This window comes from Nycticebus coucang, chromosome 3, assembly GCF_027406575.1.
Source record: "Nycticebus coucang isolate mNycCou1 chromosome 3, mNycCou1.pri, whole genome shotgun sequence".
In the NCBI taxonomy this organism is placed as follows: Eukaryota; Metazoa; Chordata; class Mammalia; order Primates; family Lorisidae; genus Nycticebus; species Nycticebus coucang.
Window position 1 is genome coordinate 52,557,596 of NC_069782.1, and position 16,495 is coordinate 52,574,090.

The 16,495-nt window shown below is 45.2% G+C and overlaps 1 protein-coding gene across 2 annotated transcripts in view; it reads left to right on the plus strand.

The window, feature by feature from the left end:
* PTPRB (protein tyrosine phosphatase receptor type B) overlaps window positions 1-16,495 on the plus strand; it is a 133,573-nt gene that overhangs the window by 28,574 nt on the left and 88,504 nt on the right. The window contains exons 1-2 of one of the 2 annotated variants that reach the window (XM_053583628.1): window positions 14,756-15,257; window positions 15,662-15,935. In XM_053583628.1, the coding sequence (XP_053439603.1) occupies window positions 15,204-15,257; window positions 15,662-15,935 (328 nt within the window). In that variant the 5' untranslated portion in view covers window positions 14,756-15,203. Of the gene's footprint in view, window positions 1-14,755; window positions 15,258-15,661; window positions 15,936-16,495 lie in introns of those variants that run through there. The other variant, XM_053583627.1, reaches the window with a different exon arrangement.

Below are 16,495 nucleotides of genomic sequence, written 5' to 3' on the forward strand. Positions count from 1 at the left end.
CTGTGGGTTGGGTTGATAAATGAACACATCCAAATATGAGTTTTTTTTAGTGTAGGCTCTGTATTTATCTGGTTTTGTATCAGGACCTGAACAAAGTGCTTAATACTTAATAAGGTTTGGTGGAAAAGAAAAGAAAAAAGGAAAGATATGTAATGGAATGAAATTAAGTAAAATGTATTGGTAGTGGGCAGCACTCATAGCTCAGTGGATAGGGTGCCAGGCACATACACTGAGGCTGGTGGGTTCAAACCCAGCCTGGGCCTGCTAAAACAACAACTGCAACAAAAATACAGCCGGACATTGTGGCGGGATCCTGTAGTCCCAGGTACTTGGGAGGCTGAGGCAAGACAATCACTTGAGCCCAAGAGTTTGAGGTTTCTGTGAGCTGTGATGCCACAGCACTCTACCCAGGGTGACAGCTTCAGACTCTGTCTCAAAAAAAACCTAAAATGGATTGGCAGTGAAGGGAATGGGATTTAGTGGAGTGGAATAGAATGGAGTAGAGTGGAGTGGAATGGAGTGGAGTAGAATAGAATGGAGTGGAGTGGAAAATAATGGAGTGGAGTGGAGTGGAATGGGGTGGAATGTAATGTAATGGAGTGAAATAGAATGGAGCAGAATGGAATGGAGTGGAGTTGAATAGAATGGAGTGGAGTGGAGTGGAATAGAATGAAGTGGAGTGGAGTGAGAGAATAGAGTGGAGTGGAATAGAGTACAGTGGAATGGAGTTGAGTGGAGTGGAATAGAATGGGGTGGAGTATAGTGGAATGGAGTGGAGTGGAATGGAGTGGATGGGAGTGGATAGAATGGAGTGGAATAGAGTGGAGTGGAATGGAGTGGATAGAATGGAGTGGAATAGAGTGGAGTGGAATGGAGTGGATAGAATGGAGTGGAATAGAGTGGAGTGGAATGGAGTGGATAGAATGGAGTGGAATAGAGTGGAGTGGAATGGAGTGGATAGAATGGAGTGGAGTGGAGTGGAATGGAGTTGATTGAAGTGGATTGGAGTGGATAGAATGGAGTGGAGTGGACTGGAATGGAATAGAGCAGAATGGAGTAGAGTACAGTGACATGGAGTTGAGTGGAGTGGAATAGAATGGAGTGGAGTATAGTGGAATGGAGTGGAGTAGAATGGAGTGGAGTGGGGTGGAATGGATAGAATGGAGTGGAGTGGAGTGAAACAGAGTAGAGTGGAATGGAATAGAGCAGAGTGGAATAGAGTAAAGTGCAATGGAGTTGAGTGGAGTGGATAGAATGGAGTGGAGTGGAATGGATTGGAGTAGATAGAATGGAGTGGAGTGGAATAAATAGAATGGAATGGAGTGGCAAGAAAAGGAATGGAGTAAGGGGGCCAAGAGGGTAGAATAAGTGAGTTGAAGCAGAGCAGAGTGGAGTGAAATTGGAATGGGAAAGTGCAAAGCACTGCCAGTTGAGTAGGTTGCAGTGGTGGAAGTGGGTGGAATCAGCCACTTGGGTGGCAGATCAGTTGTTTACTGCTAATGTCCAGGTCGGGATGGTCATGTAGATTAGCTATGCTTTTTATCGTCCAAATGTTTTGAAGTCTGTGTGTATCTAGTTCTTAACATGTTTATATTATCTAATACAGCTGGCACTTCACTGAAAAACTAATTATTCAGTTCCTGTTGTCCCCTTCTATTTCACCCATTTCATGTCTTAATCATCCTTTCTCTTGTCCCCATATACTCACACACTCTCTCTCTCACACACACAAAATATATTTTAAAAAGAAAGAAAGAAAAGGAGACAATGATGGCTGTTAACCTAGTACCTTTCGAAAATGTCCACCTACTCAACAAACATTTCTCAAGGGCTAAACCAGTGTTAGAACAGAGTCCAAGAAAACTCAGGCTCTGAGGCCAAAGCCCTGGCTCTGACTCTTCCTAGCAAGGTGACCAGGACAAGTTACTGAAACTCTCCAAGCCTCAGTTTCCTCATCTGTAGAGTGGAACCTCATCTTTGAGGGCTATTGCAAGATTGAGAGGGATGACTTGTTCCTTAATAAGCATTTGTGAAATGATAGTAGTTACTGCTGTTCTTTACTAGGACACAAAATTGTTGCCCTGAAGGAACTAACCAAGGCTTTGAGAGAAATCGAGATATACAGGGGATTTTAGAGAATACCAAAGAGGATGCTGACTGGCGTAAAGGCTCCTGGTACTGTCTTCTGGAGGAGGAAAAGCTGGACTCAGCTTAAAGAAATATGGAATTAACCTAATGAGAGGTGGGGAAAGAGGGAAGAGTGAAAGTTAGAAAGTGATTCTGTTCTTTACCTAAAAGTAGCATTTTACGGAAACTTGGAGATTTAATCACTTTTATCCGATCCTGCAAGTCTATACTCATTTATTGAGCACCTACTACTTGGCATGGAGGATGTGAAAATAAATGGAAAGATGATCAAAGTCATTGAGTGTGGGATCAGCACTCTGCTACGGATACAGAAAATACTGAGGTGGTAGAGTAGCCCTATGGGAATTCTCCCAGGTTCAGGATGTATCCCAAATATATCCAAATACATGTTTTCAAATGCCTAATTCCTCCAGACACAGTCCTTAATTCCTACTCACTATTTTAATTCATGACACCATTAAATTATCTGTCATTCCTTTTGTCCCAATAAATATACAGCATCAAGATTTTAGAAGACTTAACATGAGATAGAAATCTATAGAAGAAAGAATAACAGATTTTATGTTTGGAAATATTACATCATTACCACTAATTAACATATATGGAGTAACCACAGTGTTCTAGACCCACGATCAAAGGATGGGGGGGAGTTAGAACATGAACTGAGAGTAGGGGTGATGTCACAAAATACTTCAAGAGAGAGGTGTTGAGTGTCTGTGTCCCTCCTTCCACTAGGAGTCCCTTTGAATGACGAGGAAGTAAAACATAAATAGAGGTTATACAGCATCCACAGGAAGAGAATGTGGGGATAACAATATACTAGCTGCAGTTTGTGTATCAGGAATGATGCTAAACACTTTCATACACTCTCAGTGTCTTGGCCCTCTACCCATTTTCCATCACTGTGTGACAAACTTCCTCAAAACTTAATTGTTTAAAACGATGGCAGTTTATATTGCTCTTGATTTTGCTGGATGACTGGGTGGTTCCTCTGCTGGTTTCTCTCTGGATTACCCTTGCAGCTGCATTCAGATTGAAGGGTCAGCACAGTAGTCGATGTTGGCTGCAGGCTGGGCATCCAGCAGTCCTGCACGTGGCCGCTCACCTTCCAGTGGGCTACCCCAGCTTCCTCTCCAGATGGCATGTGCAGCTTCACCACAGGGCCAGGGTAGAAGCTACCAGAGCCTGGAGGCCTCAGCTCTGGAATTACACATGCTATTGGTCAACACAAGTCTCAAGCCAGGCCACATCCAGGGAGCCAGGAAATAGACTCCACCTTCTGATGGGGAAAGCTGAAAAGTCAGGTTGCAGAGGGGCATACCTACCAGGTGGGAGGAGACTGTGGCCACTGAACAGGCTACCACAGTATCAGCAGCAGCCGCAACAGCATCGCTGGCTCTATTTTTTGGTTAACTAAACTTAAACAGGTTGAAGATTTATCCAATGTCAAATGACTAGGGATCGACATAGCAAAAAAGAGCAAACACGCACACTAACGCACAGACATACAAGTGCATGCACGCAATGCACACACACATACATGCGCACACATGCGTACAAACACACACACATGCACACACATGCTCACACTCACACACATGCACACACGTGTGCACGTGCGCACACGCACGCACTGCACATGCACGCACAGACATGCACACGCATCCCCGAACATCCAGCCGCCTATCTGTTACACAGATGCCTGGGAATGAAGGTAGATGCCAAGGAAGTGATGATTTCAAACCTAGGAATCACTCGTCATTAGTGCTATTGCAAAATTGTCCAAACTTGACTCTTTGGGATCAAAATTTCCCCTGCTTTTCTCTTTTTTCTTCCCTTTTCTCGCATCCTTACCTGCCACTCTGGGGGCTCTGGCTTTGGAAAGCCACATTCATGGCCAGAACTTGGTCAAAACTCTGTGTTGCACGTGCTCTCTCTATCCTCCCCCCACTCCAACCCAGAATAATAAATGAATTAACACACATCATTTGCCTGAGTAGTGAGTGCCTTGAAAATAGTACAATAGTTTGTTATTTATTGTCTTTTTTAGCCACTTCAGGTCTAGCTAGATCTGAGGACTCATATGAAATACTTTAATTAATGTTAACTGCTGCTATTACTGTTACTACCTTTATAAATAGTATTATGTGGCTATGTGGGTCTTCACAAGGCAAAGTTGGTGGGACAGGAAGCTTGTCTGTGAGTCAGGAAATATCTGCATCAGTTGTTCTGCAAGTACAAACCCAAGACCCCAAACTTAGTAGAAATGTAAGCCTGGGGACCTGCCTTCGATCTACTAAGAAAGAAATTCTGTATGTAGGGCCCCCCAACAATTTGTGTTTTAACAAGCCCTCAAGTCACACTGATACTTCTTTTGTTTGTTTTGAGACAGGATCTCACTCTGTCACCAGAATGCAGTGGCATCATCATAGCTGACAGTAACCTCAAACTCTTGGGCTCAAGTGATCCTCCAGCCTCAGCTTCCTGAGTGACTGGGTCTACAGATGTGTACCACCACTCCTGTCTAAATTTTGTATTTTTGTACAGATGGGGTCTTTCTTGTTGCCCAGGCTGGTCTCTAACTCCTGGCCTCAAGAAGTCCTCCTGCTTCAGCCTCCCAAAGTGCTAAGGTCACAGGTGTGAGCCACCATGCCCAGACTCTGAGCAGTGGGGTATAGGAGGAACAGTTAAATTGGTGAGGTGGACTCCATAGGGAGGAAGGGTGGCCCTTGGATTTCACTTGGCTTCAAACCTGACCAACCTCTGTCTACTGTTGAGTAATATATTCTCAGGAGAGGCCCAATCCAGAGCCCCTCTTGGCCCCATGACCTTCATGCAGGTGGTTTGACACACCAAGGTAAAGAGCTTCGGCTCTGGTGATGGAGAGACCAGGCTCAAACCCCAGTGGTGAAATCTACTCTTTACTCAACTCAAGTCATACTCATTTCTCTCTAAAATAAAATACTTGTGAATACTCTATCTGCCTCCCAAGACAAGATTAAAATCTGATTAAGCAAAGTGCTTAAAACACTGGCTATTTCGGGTAAATATGCAATAGTGTTAGCAAATGACCCTGGCTTCTTGTTTTTGTTTCGCTGTTCCCACCCTGTCTACTTCACAAGGTCATCACACCCAGATGCACCAATGTATTTTGGGAAAATGCTTTGAAAAGGACAAAATGCTGAGTATGCAGTAGAAATGTTCCTGGCAGTCCTGACACTGCCACATCTCTATAAATCTCGTCTGGAGGAGCACCGCCTTCCTCCTCTCCCCACGCCCCTGCACTGGCCTGGGAGGGGGTGCATTTCCTCAGCTCATGAATAGCCCTCGTGGTACTGGTCTGGGCTTTCACAGATCTATGCTTCCGCGCTTTGGCCTTCAAAGAGATCAGGATGAGTCTCCAAATAAATGAAGAGACGTTTCCCCTCTCCTTCCCGGCCTTCCCCTCCCCTGAAAGCCTGGGGTAACCTCCTTTATTGGATCAAAGTATGCAGGGGAGACACCCCATTGTCACCACTCTTCTGTGGCCAGAACTGAAAATGGGACAATACTCCCCTTTACCGAGGCAAAGGCCTGGAGGGATCAAACCATTCCCCATCTCCTCATGACTCTTCGATTGCCTGCTGTGAATGGGATAAAATATGAACTGGTTCTGAGACTCTGGGCTACAAATAAGCAAAGAGGGGAGTAACAAAATGGGGGAGGGATACATGTCTGAAAACCCTATTTTACAGTGAGCTTGATTCAAGTCTCATTCTGAAAAGGAATGCAGTTTTCTTAATTTGCCAATGGCATAAATGTGGTTTACAGTTCACTCCACCTAGCCCCTGCCAGTGTTAAAGTCCCCAGGGCTTGTCTTTCCTTCCATTCAGTTTTAGTCATCTGTGACTTGCATCACTTTCCATTCTTAGACACGAAGACCATGTTGGTATTTTGTCAACATGTACAGTGGACCCTCAAACAACATGGGTTTGAACAGTGCAGGTCCACTTACTAGCAGCTTTTTTCATCCAAATACAGATGGAAAATATGGAATTCCATATTTTGTGGAATTCAAAGCCCAGGTATTTGGAAGACCAACTTTTTCCTATATACGAGTTTCAAAGCACCCACTACAGTGGGACTTGATGATTTGGTTATGGGTCTGGAGCTGGAACCAATTCCCCAGCATATACTGATGGACAAATATGTAATTATATGCAAATAAAATGCAACCACAAGACCGAGTGGTCCTTTGAAATGGACTCTTTAATATGCCAGTCTTTCTCCAGCACACTGTTGTCCATGGACAGATAAGGTCTACCTCAGACAAGGGCTGAGGCAGCAGGAGAGAGGATGAGATTGCAGGAGAGGCCAAGATGTGCCATTGAGAGAGAACGCCTCTCACACATCGGAATCCAGCAAATGGGGAGGCTGGGCAGGAGGATCTCATGAGGCCAGGAGTTGAAGACCAGCCTGGGCAACATAAGGGGACCTTGTATCTTAAAAAAGAAAACAGAATTAGCTGGATGTGGTGACACTGGCCTGTAGCCCCAGCTACTCGAGTGGCTAAGGATCCCTTGAGCCAGGAGTTGGAGGCAGCAGAGAACTATGATTGTGCCACTGCACTCCAGCCTGGACAAAAAGCAAAACACCTTTCTGTTTAAAAAAATAAAATTACCGGGGCGGCGCCTGTGGCTCAGTGAGTAGGGCGCCGGCCCCATATGCCGAGGGTGGCGGGTTCAAACCCAGCCCCGGCCAAACCGCAACCAAAAAATAGCCGGGCATTGTGGCGGGCGCCTGTAGTCCCAGCTGCTCGGGAGGCTGAGGCAAGAGAATCGCGGAAGCCCAAGAGTTAGAGGTTGCTGTGAGCCATGTGACACCACGGCACTCTACCCGAGGGCGGTACAGTGAGACTCTGTCTCTACAAAAAAAAAAAATAATAAAAAATAAAATTACCTGGGAAGATTTTTAAAAAATGTTTTAAGATTCTAAAATTCCACCTCACACCCACTGAATCAGAATTTGCTGAGGTCTCTTACCTCAGTACCAGTAGTGTGAAAATCTCCCAATGTGCAACCAACTTTGCAATCCATTGGAGAATAACTGAATAATCAGCCCGTGGAGAAAACCACTGGAAGCAGGAAGAGAGAGGAAGTGCTGCTGGGGAGGTGTAGTTTGAATCTTATAAGAGAATATCAGAAAGTTCATATGGAGGGCAATGCTCTGCAAATAACCCCCAGCATCGCTCAGAAGACCAATCTCAGAAAGGTAATTTTAAAAGACTGAGGAATTGTTCCAAATGAGAAGATTAAGAAATGCCATTAAATTTTGGGCTGGATCTTATACTAGAAAAAAACACAGAAAATACTAAAAAGGACATTATTGTGGGCCAGGGGGGTGGCTCACGCCTGTAATTCTAGCACTCTGAGAGGCCAAGGTGGGTGGATCCCTTGAGTTCAGGAGTTTGAGACCAGCCTGAGCAAGAGCGAGTCCCCATCTCTACTAAAAATAGAAAAACTAGCTGGGCGTTGTGGCGGGCACCTGTAGTCCCAGCTACTAGAGAGGGTGAGGCAAGAGGATTGCTTGAGCCCATGAGTTTGAGTTTGCTGTGAGGTATGATGCCACTGCACTATACCCAGGGCAACAGGGTGAGATTTCCCAAAGAGGAGAAAAAAAAAAAAAAAAAAAAAAGGACATTATTGTGATCATTGACAAAATTGAAATAGGGACTGTGGGCTTAGAATTTCCTGATTTTCATAACTTTACTGACATCGTACATTTAACTCAGGATATATGCAACCTATTTCAAAATGGTTCAGGCAGGGGTGGTGCCTGTGTCTCAAAGGAGTAGGGCGCTGGCCCCATATGCTGGAGATGGCGGGTTCAAACTCAGCCCTGGCCAAAAACTACAAAAAAAAGGGTACAGGTAAAAATATTATATATGGAGAGAGAAAGAGAAAGAATGATAAAGCAACTATGACAGAAAGCTAAAGAACGAAGTGGTGAATCTGGGCAAGGCTGTGTGGAAGCCCTTACAACTCTCTCGACTTCTCTGGAAATTTGAAATTATTTCAAAATAAAAGTTTTAAAAATAATTAGAAAAAGAGTTTACTTAAAAGCTTTCAGAGGGTAGAATCCAAGAAATGCTACTGAGTTAGGAATATGCCAGCGGCCCAAGGTCTGTCTTCCTTGAGGACTGGGGGGCGGGGAGGGAGCAAGGGGAGAGGGAGGGAAGGAGGAAGGAGAGCAAATACCAGGAGAGGAATGGTGGTGAGAGGCGGGCTGGGCCTGGGATGCCTCACTGGCAAGTGTGCTGATGAGATAAACCCTGGAGGAAACCGCCCCCTCTTTACATCTCATTCACCCAGCTGATGTTGGTTGTTCTCCCAAGTTCCACTCACAGAACAACAGCTTTGAAGCCCAGTTATTATGAAGTACTGTGAAAGTGACTGAGTGGGAAAAGCTATGGTTGCCAGGAGCTGTCTTTGGAGTGAAATTCCTTTTCCCTTCTTCCCACACCTTGCTGGGCTGGCAGCAGAATTCTGCCATTGCTAGACCCAGATAGGCCCCTCACTGGGGAACCTTCCATTTGGGAGTGGGAGCCACCTATGTTTCTATCAGGGCTCTTAATATTTTGGATCCCTAATTGATTTAGGCCAGCAAGTACACCTCCTGTGTGTAGCTTTGATATGTAAGTGCCTGCTGCTCACGGGGGCTCTGTGAACACGCCCCCATGTGCAGCAAGGCCGCTGCCAGCCCAGGACAGGCAGTGGAGAGGGCATAGCCAATGTGAGGTTTCTTATGAATTTTGGCCTCATGGCATCCGGAATGACCTCCTGATTGTTGAGGACGCCCTCTTCTCTGGAAATAGGGTTTGTTCATCTGAAACATGGGCTTCGTGGACACTAGCTTTTCCTAAGGCATGAGTGCTAGATACTAACAGTTGATTAGTGAAGACTGTGAAGCTCAGAGCTCTAGGTCTGCCCTAGAGCAGCTGAAGACTGCTATGCATTTTTTTTAACATTTACAGATACTGGGCCAGCCCTGTGTCCTGCTGGGGTGTGAGTGTTTACAATGTCAATGTATAAGTGGACATTGGGTCTCCCTGACCTGAGAGTGAAAGGAGATTAATAAAGAGACAAGACCCTTCCTTCAAGAGGTCTATAATGTAGCTGATGGTTTTAGCAGCACATTTTTTAAAAACATGACAAAATCCTGTGATCCTCTACTTTGATCGGGGTCAACCCCAACATGCAGGGATCTCTGAGATGCCACTTGTCTGCCTCACCCCGCAGAGAAGGGCAGGGTGAGGAAACTGAGTGTGATTAGACCTGACTGAAGAGGCCGGCAGAGTGTGGGTCCCAGTTCATTCTTAAGATTTTTTAAAGCAAAGTCAAAATCCAGGGTTTCTTCTTACATATAAAATCTCCTCAGTTTCTCAACATTACCTACTTATTCCAAGGCTTAAAGCAATGTTCAGCTCTCACTATCAAAGCAAAAGAAGTTGCCCGTGCTATTTGTTCATGGGAAGTAACCGTTTAGCAATTACAATGTTCAGAATAAAAAGAAGGCAGAGCTTTAACCCTCTACTCATGGTTTTCTAGGGGAGATAAAATGGGTGATTTTTTTTTATCTTTTCCTTTAAAGCTGATGTTATCTTAAACCCTGTTTCATTTATCTACTGGGGCGGGGGGGCCCCCTGGTGAATCAATGTTTATGACAATCCTGACCTAGTTCCTGAAAGCAAAATATAAAGCAGCCTCGCCCATGCAGGGTGACCCCCCACCCCTTCAGCATGAATGCTGAGACTCCTGTGAGGTAGACTCACCTCTGAGGGCTAGGTGGTGGGAATTGGAGCCAGTGAAGGCGAGGTGTTGGGAATTGGTGCCAGTGAAGGTGAGGTGTTGGGAATTGGTGCCAGTGAAGGCGAGGTGGTGGGAATTGGTGCCAGTGAAGGCGAGGTGGTGGGAATTGGAGCCAGTGAAGGCGAGGTGATGGGAATTGGTGCCAGTGAAGGCGAGGTGGTGGGAATTGGAGCCAGTGAAGGCGAGGTGGTGGGAATTGGAGCCAGTGAAGGTATAGCAAAAAGACTTAAGGTTGAGAAGTGATTTGTTCACTGTTACATCTGGTTGTAGGTCATTTGACTCTGTTGTGGTTACAAAGTTAGGACAAAACCCATACAAGGCCCATTTCTTCCAAATTAAAAAAAAAATAGTGGGGGAAGGGAATAGGAGAGAATTTGTGTAGAAAAAAAATGCTAGGAAATCTTAGAGATGTGTTGGAGAGGGACAGTGGAACCTGACATTAGAGATACATCTGACACTCCCACCCCTCCCTTCCAGTATTTAAAAAAAATGTGGCCTGTCCAACAAAATGGGCAGCCATTAAATGTCTTTGGTTCTGATATACGAAAGAGTTTGTCTTGGGTAAGAGAGGGAGAGCAATGATAATTTATCATCATTTGGATGTTCACACAAAGATATTTGCATCCATAGACTGTTGTTCCCCAGTGTCCCTGAGTGCTCAGTATCTGTGATTCACTTTAACGTTATTCATAGAGTATCATTACTGGTAATCATAGAACGTAACATCCATTGAGCCCTTTGGCCAGAAACTGTACTATGCATATGAAACATGCCTTTTCATTTAATCCTTACAACTGCCCTCCTAATGCTTTCATTATTTCCATTTTCCTAGACACCTATGCTATAGAACGTTTATCTAGAAAGACTCCTTGAAATATAAATATTCTAAGCTGTATTTCTAAATATAAAATAGGATGGTCTTTTTTTTTTTGAGACAGAGTCTCACTATGTCGCCCTCTGTAGAGTATGGTGGCATCACAGCTCACAGCAACCTCAAGGCTGAAGAGATTCTCTTGCTTCAGCCTCCCAAGCAGCTGGGACTACAGACGCCCTCCCCAATGCACAGCTATTTTTTGGTTGGAGTTGTCATTGTTGTTTAGCAGGCTCAGGCCGGGCTCAAACCCACCAGCCTGGGTATATGTGGCCGGTGCCCTACTCACTGAACTAGGGGCGCCGAGCCAAATAGGATGGTCATTAAAAAAAAAAAAAAAACCTATCAAAATAATGTTTCCTTACATTTTAATCTATCTCTTTGTAAATGTGTACACCATCTACCAGTTAAAATTATCTTTGCTTTTGCCATAATGTACTATTGAGCCAGTTTAAATTAAAACTTAGAATTTAATTATATTAAATTATTATAATTTGCTATCTTATAATTGTTTTGAATTGACACATTCATCTGATTAGTATGCTTTTATTTTTTTAAAAATATCTGGAGAAAAGCCAAGGGTGGGATTTGCTTAACAAAAGTACTTCCTAAGAGGACAAGTATCAAACTGGCCATATGTCTCATGCCTATTAAGTTTGCTGCATATCGATCCTCTTTCCTTTAGCAGAGACACTTTTTTTTCTGAGACTAAGTCTCACTTTGTCACCCAGGCTGGGGTGCTTTGGTGCAAACCTACTTCACTACAGCCTCAAACTCCTGGGCTCAAGTGATGATCCTGCCTAAGTCTCCTGAGTAGCTGGGCCCAGAGACACCTGCTATCATGCCCACAAATTCTCCAACAAAAATGTTTGTAGAGACAGAGTCTCACTGTGCTGCCCAGGCTCTTCTCAGACTCCTGACCTCAAGCCATGCTCCTCCTGTAGGCCTCCCAGAGTGCTAGAATAACAAGTGTGAGCCACTGCTCCCAACCCACACTTTGTTTTTAATGAGAAGCCAAAAATATCAAACCCTGTATATCACATATTATCGAGGTCACCAATTTACTTAAATGACACATTCTAACATTGTTGAAGACCTTTTAAATTATCTATGCAGCTTCTTATAACTGGACAGCTCAGTAAAATGTAAGAGAAAAAAGAACAACATGGTATCTTTAACTTTCCTGAATATAAAATCTCATTCAGGATAAGGGCACAATCTCAGACTTTTGTCTGGAATTTAAGTGGCTCTTTCTCACCAACTAGAACAGGAGGGCTTGTTAAGACACAGATTATTGGGTTCTACCCCCAGCAATTCTGATTCCTTAAGTCTGTTGAAAAGCTATTAGAATTTGCATTTCTAGGAAATTCTCAGGGAGTACTAATGCTGTGCTCTGATAACCACTTTCCTAAGGGACACTCCCTCCCTCTTCTTCCCCCCCCATTCCGCCTTTTGGCTTCCCTCCTACTCTTATCTTTTCCACCTTTTTCTCTTTCCCTTCAGAAAGTCCATGTTTTCAGCTGTGCTTCATAATTACTGATCATGTTAATTATCACATAATTGTGAATTAATTACCATGACAATTTTTTTAAAACAGCTGTTTTTTCACTTATGTCAAATCAAAAGCAGCCTCGCCCTTCCCATGAAGTCTGAGAAAAACTTCCTAGTGGCAAGAAGAGGTTGTCCCCTGAAATCATGCAGAGTGGCTGATCCCAGTCCCTGGAAGGCAGTAACTTCTAAAGCAAATGCAATGCCTTTATGCAAGATAAACAGACTCAGAAGAAGTTGAGGAATTCCAAACAAAGATGAGAACAAAGAACAAAACGAATCAATGTATTCAGACTTTGTACAATAGTTTCATACTTCTCATATAGAACATGACATCTGTGGCAGCTTCCCCAAGTTCTATATTTCCTTGACTCTATTACAATCCTCTCTAATTTCTCATAGTAATACATTTGTTTTTAAAGGGAAAAATGTAATCAGTGAAAGCTTGAGTTTAAAAGACTCAAATAAAAGGACTCCCTTTTGTTTCTTAGTTTGCTAATTTTCATGGGTTTTTAAGATCAGTAATTATTTGAGAGCTTTGTTGTCAGCCTTAAGATTCTCCAAAAAAGAGCTAATAGTCACAGATCTCAGGAAAAGAGATGTCTGTGGCTAATGGTGCAATCACACCATTGTTGCTATGATTCTTGACATACATTGAAGATAATAAATGAGATAAAGGACATAGGATTCTAAATATGTACATTCCTCTTTGGTAGATCAAAAAATATATAGTAGAACCTCTGTAAGTTGGCCACCCAAGGGACTGCAACCAACTGGTCAACATAGAGAACTAGATCCACTGTACTGATATGGTGCATGTCCAGTCTATGAAAATAAGGTCAACTGAAGGAGATGGTCATTGTAGAGAGGTGGTTGTCTATGGAGGTTCTTTTTACTGTATGTAATCTTATGATTCACAATAGCCCTGTGAAATATTGAAAGTAAGTACTATTCCAGTTTTGCTGTGGACAAAATTGTAAAAGAAACTTATTTTCTTAATATAGCAAGGCAAGAAAAAGGTAATGTTGCAAAGGAAGTAATAAAGCTGCAAAAAGGCTCCCATAAAGGCTGGTGGCAGCCAGAGCTTGAAATAGGCTTGGTGTCAGGTGGAAGGCAGGAGGGGAACGAGGCCAACTCTGAGGAGGCTGGAAAATACACCAGGCTGTACAGAGCCCTTGAACTTGGGAGCAGCACAAAGTCCAGGCTCCTCAGTAAGACAAGTGACCTGGGCAAGGAAATAAGAAAGACACAGATATTTTACATTTAACCTTTTCTAATTGTTTGCTAACTTGCAAAGGAGATCTGAAATCTCTGATCTGGCTGCAGAGATTTGAGATCTCCGGTCTAGCAGCAGTTTAAAAGTTCAGGGAATCCTTGAAAGAAAAGAAACCTAATTTTTCATTAACAGATTTTTAAAATAGATGTTTTCTAAAAGGATTTGAAATGATTTTTTGCTTTTTACCTTCTTTCTACTTTTCCATAAAGGAGATACATGAGATAAAATAGCCAAAAAGACAGCTTTGTGCATAATTTGTTTACTTGAAAAGGAGGCAGTCTGTTCTTCCCACTGATTTGAAAGTTAGAATGTGGAATCTCATGTCTTTTGGTCACTGTTGGAGATGGCAGCCCCCCAAAGCAATCAAAAATTATAAAAGTTGTTGCAATAATTTGCTGTTATCACCTGTGTACAATTAAATAGTTTTGCTGTTCCCTAATTGGGAGCTTTTCCAGCGCCCACCTTCAGACACAGAACCGTCTGGGTCCTGAGGCGTTTTCCAAAGGGCGCTCAGTTGGTGCTGAAAGCTGGGTAAAGTCCATTTCTTTGTAAATTTGTGGGGAGCTGAGCCAAGACTAGTATTCTCCTCAGACAAGAGTTTAGGCGGCTTCCCCGCTGTTGGGTAATTATGGATGTAAAGGCTTTGACTGTGGGATGAAGCGGTTACGGAACTGCTCTGCTGCGTGGAACCACTGATGTTGATTGTACTTGCTTCGGGTCTGCGCAGTTCGTAACGGGTTTAGGGAGGACACCGATCTCTACAGGAGAAAAGAGAAAGTGAGTGGGGTGGGAGGGAAGAACCAAGGTCAGGTGGTTCTTTTTCTGGAGCACATGGCTGCTCTGAGGTGAGAAGGGCAAAGGCGCTCTAATGAAAGCCTTCGGGAGAGAGTGCAGGCGATCCAGGGAAAGGTGCTGCGGTCAAGTTTAATCCTAGAAAAAGAGGCCCTGGAGAAAGCAGATGAGGAAGATAGGAAGGAAGATAGGGCGGGGGAGACGCTGGGTGTGGAGGGAGGAAGGGCGGGGTGGGATCCTGGAGAGAGAGGGGCCAGCCCCAACTGTGACCGGGACGCCTGGGTCGGTGAGGGCAGAGCGGGGGAAAGTGAGAGTCGGCCGAGGCCGCAGAGCCCCGCGCCGTCGGACGGGACCGCAGCGGCGAGGCGGGCGCGGGGCGCCCGGCGCACGGCTCCTGGGCAGCCCCCCGGGCCCCGGCCCCCTCCCTCGCCGGCGCATTGTTCCTTTGCCGGGAGACGAGGAAATTGCCTTTTGATTGCGGAAGTCCGTGGCCGGGTCGGGATGGCAGCGTGGGAAGGGCGGTGCGCCGCCCGCCCCCGCCGCCTCCCGGGTCCGCAGCCCGCCCGGGGCGGCAGCAGCAGCAGCAGCGGCGGTGGCCGCGGTGGCCCCTGCGCGTCGCCAGCCCCGAGGGGAGAGCGCTGAGCGCGCGCAACAGGTGAACCCCCGCGCCGCCCCGCGTCCAGCCCCCGCTGCTTAGTCAGGGTCATAACCACTGAGCGCAATGCTGAGCCATGGAGCCCACGTGGCCTTGTGGGTCGTGCTGAGCCTGCTGCAGGTGAGTGGCCTGAGAGGGGCCGAGGGCCGGTGCGCTGCCTTCTCCCTGAGACCACATTCCCACTCCACTCTCCGGCCTCCCCGTTTGTGCCTTGGACAGGGAGGTGGCAAAATTTCTTACTGTCCCTTGGAAAGAATGGTCCTCTTTTGAGCTCCCCCCATCCCTTACCCCAGACTCTGACAAGTCACCCTACTGTCAGAGGAGCAGCTGGGGAGAACGATGCCATCTGCCTCCCTATGCGTCTTCAGTTAAAGGGCAAAGTGAGTGGCTGAGGAGGGCAAAATGAGTGGCTGAGGCTGGGGCAAGGGATGAGCCCAGACAGAGGGCTTGGGGAGCTGGCTGTGGACGTGCACCCGGGCAGTCCAGGCTGCAGCCGTCACCTGTTGTCTCTGCTTCTTTTGCAGATAGGCCTGGCTGAGCCGGCGAAGTGTAACTTCACCGTGACAGCGTCCAGCGTCTCCAGCCGCTCTGCGTCTATCCAGTGGACAATTCTGAGGTCACCCTGTAAATTTAGTCCTATCAACAGCAGTGACACCTCGGAGGCTGCATGGTGCCACCCCATCCAGATAGACAACACCACCTATGGATGTAACCTTCAAGATTTGCAAGCGGGAACCGTCTATAACTTCAGGATTGTGTCTCTGGATGGAGAAGAGAGAACTGTGGTCTTGCAAACAGGTAAACGGTGACAGGTGCAGTTGGGTGGCCAAGCCACTCCTGGCTACGCCCTGCCTTTTCAAGCTGGTGTTTCATTTGAGTTCCAGGAATACAGAAACTAAAATGTGAAGTCAAAGATTTCTGGTCTCCTCAGATCTGGTGAGAGGCACCTTGGTTGACTTTCAGAGACATCCTTAGTTCTGAAAACAGCTGACTGGATCCGGTTGGGAGATGCAGAAAAGAGAAACCTTAGGCTATGGAGGAAATCTGTTAAAATGACGTGGTTTCAGCTTCTGTTGTGTTAGATTGTCAAACCCTGGAATAATTTTAAGTCAGTGTTTTTAGAATAAGTAAGGGAAGTAAAATGATTAGAAATATGCTTTTCTCTCAACTTAATTTTTAGAACCAAGACATAAAATCTCCAGGAATAAAATAGAGCCATTCATAGGGGAATGTTAGAAAAGTCCCTTAAAGTGATGGCACCAAACTTATTTAGTATCTCTTGAGTAACTGGAACGCCTTATCAGAGAACGTCAATTCAATTACTGTAACTCAGGTCAGTTATTTTCCTTGCCCTTTTG